Source organism: Gossypium raimondii, chromosome 11 (assembly GCF_025698545.1).
Source record: "Gossypium raimondii isolate GPD5lz chromosome 11, ASM2569854v1, whole genome shotgun sequence".
NCBI classification, from domain to species: domain Eukaryota; kingdom Viridiplantae; phylum Streptophyta; class Magnoliopsida; order Malvales; family Malvaceae; genus Gossypium; species Gossypium raimondii.
This window is the reverse complement of record NC_068575.1, coordinates 7842196-7847840: the sequence shown is the minus strand read 5'-3', so window position 1 is coordinate 7847840 and position 5645 is coordinate 7842196. Positions and strand designations below refer to the sequence as shown.

General features: G+C 34.2%; 1 protein-coding gene across 2 annotated transcripts; it reads left to right on the top strand.

The window, feature by feature from the left end:
• The first annotated feature begins 1465 nt into the window (after positions 1 to 1465).
• LOC105761057 (hypothetical protein) lies at positions 1466 to 5416 on the top strand. Of its 2 annotated transcripts, XM_012578722.2 has the most exons (7): positions 1466 to 1959; positions 2603 to 2772; positions 3222 to 3277; positions 3898 to 3923; positions 4008 to 4392; positions 4637 to 4862; positions 4989 to 5416. In XM_012578722.2, exons 1-7 carry the CDS (start codon positions 1767 to 1769, stop codon positions 5112 to 5114), a joined length of 1182 nt encoding a protein of 393 aa, XP_012434176.1. In that variant the 5' UTR covers positions 1466 to 1766; the 3' UTR covers positions 5115 to 5416. The 2 variants fall into 2 exon arrangements, with proteins under 2 accessions (XP_012434176.1, XP_012434174.1); XM_012578720.2 differs by having other exon boundaries at positions 4637 to 5416.
• Positions 5417 to 5645: the final 229 nt, after the last annotated feature.

The following is a 5645-nucleotide window of genomic DNA, read 5'->3' as shown; positions in this document are numbered from 1 at the left end:
AGCAAAAAATAATCCATAAATTTAACAATAATACCATCACATACTATGTATATAATAATTCATAATTTAACAAATTCAAAATAATGATAAAAATTAAAATTAAAATATATTTTAAAATGATCTTTTGGAACAAATAATTAATAAAAAATGTAATCTTACTTTTACAAATAATTAATAAAAGTTTAAATTTAAAATTAAATTTTTAGCATCGATTGATAACCATATTCCAGTCACTACGAACGAAATCAACTTGTACACATCGGTAAAGTTGATATCGATTGGAGTATACACTGGAACTTTATTACCGGAACAGTGTTCGGACTAGTATAGGCCATATCGAAATAGTACCAACTACCATGCTTCTAAATATATAAATACAATATAAGTACAAGTATAATGTAATTACAATTACAAGTCCGACCAACTGCAAAATAGACCCAAATCATCACAACATACAAAAGGATGAAAAACTGAAAATGATTTGAACTAAAACTTGCACACACATGCAATTATAAATGATAAAAATAAGACCTACACATACACAATTGTGCATGATAAGCATTAATTAAAAAGCAAATGTTAATTGGCGGTTGAGTCTTAGTTCAACTAGTATCGACATTGTTTTTAATACAGGAAGACGTAAGTTCAAATGAACTAAAGTATTCTCTTATTTAAGGGTTAGGCAGGAGCTAGAGGCAAAATCAAATTTTTTTTAGGGGGGATTGAAATTAAATTGTGATTTTTAAGATAGCAAAAATACAATTTCACCATTTTAATAGCCTATATCTTTATAATTTTTAAAGGATTAAATCAAATTTTTATGTTTTTAGGGGGCCAAAGTGTAATTTTACCTTTATTAATTTGAAATTTTAAAGGGGGCCGAGGTGAAACCAGAAATTTTTTTTAGGGGTGGCCAAAATTAAATTGTAATTTTTACGATAATAAAATGTAATTTCACCATCTTAATAGCTTATATCTTTATAATTTTAAAGTATTAAATCAAATTTTTATATTTTTAGGGAGTCAAAATATAAATTTATCTTTATTAATTTAAAATTTTAAAAATTTTAAAAGGCTTAAATGAATTTTATTTTATTTTAAGGATTTAGAAATTATATTCAAAACAACAAATATGATAAAATTTATAAAAATATTAATGTTAGAAAAAAAGTAAATATTAATTTATCCGAACCTACTCAAATTTGTTTTTTAATGAAAAAATAATTTATAAATAAGTTTAAGACATAATAATATAAAAACAATTGTATAAAAAAATAATAAAAGAATATAAAAAAATGTTGCAATATTATTAATTTGAGCAACAACCGATGTCAACGTAAAGCAATCTAAACCGTAAAAAGAACGTTAAAGAAGAATCTGAGTCGTAGGATGGTTATCATTTGGACAGGTTACTTCGTCAATTTAAATAGCACCAAAGACAGTCTGTTCTTAAAAAGAATAAAAAGAAAAAAAAAGGAGATAAATTTTACTTTCATTCCTCATTTCCGTTCAATTTTTTTTAAAAAAAAATCTAAATTCTCTTTCTTTCTCTGGTCAATAAAAAGGAATTTAAGAAGACGAGCCATTTTTTTATTATATTTTAATTTTAATTTTATGCAATTGAAATCAGCGGTCGTGTTGGGAAATTAAAGGAGGAGGAGGAGGAGGAGGAGGAGGAGGAGGGTGATTTTGTTTTAGGAAATTTAGGTTTTTGATATTTTGGGGTGAGTTAATTTTAAGTATACATTTTGTAACTGTTTTTAATTATGGGATTAGGGAGTAATGGTGGGGATGATGTTGTGGTGGATGACGGTGATGACGGTGGAGATGGTGGTGCTGGCTGCGGAAATGGAGGAAAGTCTTTCGGTTCGGTTTCGTGCTCGATTTGCCTCGAAATGGTTACTGATAATGGGGATCGGTCATGGGCTAAGCTTCAATGCGGTCATCAGTTTCATTTGGGTAAGTCAAATTTGTTCAGATTTGGAACTGATTTCCTCAAAGAATTTTTGGGTTTTTTCTGTTCTTTTTTTTTTTCTCGTTTTCTTTTTAATTGTGATTGTAAGATCTGGGCTCAAGTTTGCTCATTTGATTTCTCAGCTGTCTTTAGCTTTGGTTTAATTGATGATATGAATGATTAAAGGTTGAACTCTTTGCTTATGCTATTTTATTAGCTAAAAATGAGAACTTTTGTTTCCTGAAGAATTATTACTAGTTTAACCAGGCTCAATTAACGGAGCTTTGATGTTTCAATAAGCTCCTCCTTTCTCTTGTCAATTGCTATGGCTGATTAGACTTTCTGAGTAAATTTTGCATTGCAATTAGTTTTTGGAGATTATTAGCAACAGGGAATCAAATTAGAAGAAATTATTTTCTATATGGTTTTAGATTTGTTTGTATTGTTAGTTCTATTAATAGATGTTGATGAGCTGCAGCTTTGGAGATGGCTACTAGCATGGCCATTAGTTGAATGTGAAGGATATGAAACTAGTTTGTTGTCTGATATATTTGTGTATTTGGTTGGTATGGAGCTAGAGGAAATTATCTTTAATCTATTTTAAAGGTTCTAATTGATCATAATACGACTTGTGATGATTGTCTTCAGATTGTATTGGTTCAGCCTTCAATGTAAAGGGCGCGATGCAATGCCCAAATTGTAGAAAAATTGAGAAAGGTCAATGGCTTTATGCCAATGGTTGCCGTTCGTATCCGGAGTTTAATGTGGATGATTGGGCACATGATGAGGACCTTTATGACCTAAGTTTCTCAGAAATGGTAATGGAGTGATATTTCTATGCAATTTATTTTTTATTTTTATTTTTTGCAGTTTCAGCGTTCATGGGCAATAAAAATGGTTTAGATTGCCTTAATAGTATTTAAGCTTCATTTTTGCATCTAGCTTTTCATCCTTGCTCTCTAACCTGTGTCACCTTAAACGACCATCTTTTATTGATTTATTTAGTGAGTGAAAAATTGATATTTGAAGCTCTTAGTTAGTGAACCAAATTTCATTTACTAAGCCTGTCAAATTTGAAAACTTAACAGATTGTAGTTTAAACTGCACTACACTCTCTTTATGCCGTTTGCAAAGCTTTACAATCACGTCTCCCTGTTAGTCTTTGATTTTGCTTATTTGGCTCTATATATGCTCGCACTTTCTGACAGATGAGCAAGTTAAAATCTACTCACTGCTTGCTTATTTTGGTTTTTTATTGTTTTCGTAGTCATTTGGAGTTCACTGGTGTCCATTTGGAAGCTTAGCACAACTTCCTACATTCGAGTAAGCTTGACCTCTCTTATTAGAGGCTGAATCTGAGTAGTTTTCTGCTTTAATTTTCTAGGCCGAAATATACTGGTCAGTTGTCTCTTCTTCAACATCAAATATTTGCCTCATACTTTTTGCATGTTTTCTAGGATTAGTATCTTCTTAGTTAGAGGCTGATTTATAATAGGAAAAGGTTCGATCTCTGCTTATTATTTGTGGTAGCAAAATGACAATGGCATCCAAGCAAGTATTTTAGACGATATAAAGCCTGCAACTTATGGCGTGTCACCCAACTTGGAACCCTATCTTGATGATTTCAGAAATTTCCAAATCAGTTATGTACAAGATACATGAGATGAAGTGCAATAATATAAGAGAGATTAGGTGCCATTGTCGTTGTTGGGCTGGAAGTATTTCCCGAGCTTAAATTAATGAGCATAACATTAACTCAGTTTGCTGAATTGGAAGTCAAATATCCTTATTTTTCTAAGTTGGAAAAGCTGTTTCATCCTATTGTTATCAACTCTCCTTAGGTTAATGTTCCCCTTTCATTTCTTTATGCATATCATTACAGTTCTGCTTGGATGTTCAGTTATTTTCTTTCTTTTAAGATATGTTACTTTTTTTCCCTCCAGGGAAGGAGAGTTATCATCAACCACATGTAAGATTCTTCCTTGTTTTTCAAGTAATGCTTCTCTGGTGGAGATTGTCCTAATATGCTGATACGAGTTTTGTTCGAATGCAGATCATGAATTACTGGGACAGAATGCCATCTTTTCTGAACATTCAGCACCTGCTGCTCATCCATGCCCATATGTAGCTTACTTTGGGCCCACAGTTCATCCATCATCCTCAAATTCCAGTGGAAGTGTTTCAGATAGTTCTAGTTACAACAATCACTGGAATGGTCCATCAGTGCCTGGTGAGGTACCTGCATCTTATGCTTTTCCTGCAATGGATCACCATTACCATAATTGGGAGCATCATTCCCCACCATTCTCCACATCTAGCAGTCGAATTGGTAGTTCTGATCAACCTTCAAATCCTCCTGTCAGTCAAAGGTCTGCCAGGAGTGGTTCTGATATGCCAAGATCAGGATCTTTTATGCGTCCGTATGTTGTTGGCCACAGGTATGCGGTATGCCTCATCATGATTGACATTTGTGTTTGGATTGAGTTTTATTGTTCTTTTATGAAAAAAAAACAGAATTCTATGGAACATTTTACTATTTTCTTGGAAACAGCAGCAAGCCCTTCTTGCAGAAGAACAAACCCCCTCCCTCGTAAAGGGTTAAAATGAGACACATTTAGTATCCGTTCTATTCATTCTCCTCTGCTGGTTTCTTAATTTTCCAAAATTGCCGTGTTTCCACAGTTCTGGTGCTAGAGCAGGGAGTTCAGTGGCATCCTCATTGATTCCTCCTTACCCTGGTAGCAATGCTCGAGCTCGTGATAGAGTTCAAGCCCTCCAGGCATACTATCAACAACAACATCCGAGCACTTCGCCGTCAATAAGGACACCCGTTATTTCTGGCTCCCGAAGGTCAAGCAGTCACAGAATTCATGCTCAAGTAGGGCCAGTGGCTTCATCATCTGACCAGGTGGGTGGCTTCTATTTCTTTCCATCGGGTACTCCAGTCCGTAACTTTCAAGAGGCTGAAAATCCTCTATCAACTCGGTTCCATGCTTGGGAAAGAGATCATTTGCCTTCGTTTTCAATAAACCAGGTCGACAGAGACTCAGCATGGGGTGCCTTCCATCAGTCTGCTGGTGCACCAGATCCTGGCATAAGATCCGGCAGTTTCCGCCAAAGGCATGGATCTGAGAGGATGTCTTCACATAATCATTCATAGTATTTCATCCTTTATACCCTTCTGGGTTAAGCAAAACAAACTCTACTGTGAATGAAACCATAAAAGTTTATGTATGGTTGAGTTGAGAGAGACATTGTATGTTGGTCCTGTGAATCGTTGCAGGCTGAAAAACCGTGAAGTGGGGCTGAAAACAATTATTTTGGCACCCCAAATGGCGGTAGACAGATACCCAAACTCTTTGAATCAACACTACCCGTAACCCCATGGGTTCTTGTTGATTTTTGTTGTTGTTATTTTTTTTGCTGGTTATTCAGGTTGCTTGATGGGTTTTTTTATTACTATTATTAATTGTTGTGCATGTGCATGCATCGACTCTGGTGGAAGGCTGTGTGGGTGTAGGGATTCGAAAACTAAGTTAATGGACCTCTTCCCAAACCAAAAACCGAATCGACTTTAAAGAAAAATCGCAATGAAATTTATTTTTTAATGTTAATATATTTGAGTTTGGGGAATATTATGGTTTGGGTTTGGAATTTGGTTAAGTTTGTATCTCTACTAGTTGTGGTACCA

Excerpts from the sequence above, each read along its gene's own strand:
- LOC105761057 (XM_012578720.2), top strand. The coding sequence starts at position 1,767 with ATGGGATTAGGGAGTAATGGTGGGGATGATGTTGTGGTGGATGACGGT. Across the intron at positions 2,773-3,221 it reads ACCTAAGTTTCTCAGAAATG|TCATTTGGAGTTCACTGGTG; the intron begins GTAATGGAGTGA and ends TTGTTTTCGTAG. Across the intron at positions 3,278-3,897 it reads GCACAACTTCCTACATTCGA|GGAAGGAGAGTTATCATCAA; the intron begins GTAAGCTTGACC and ends TTTTCCCTCCAG.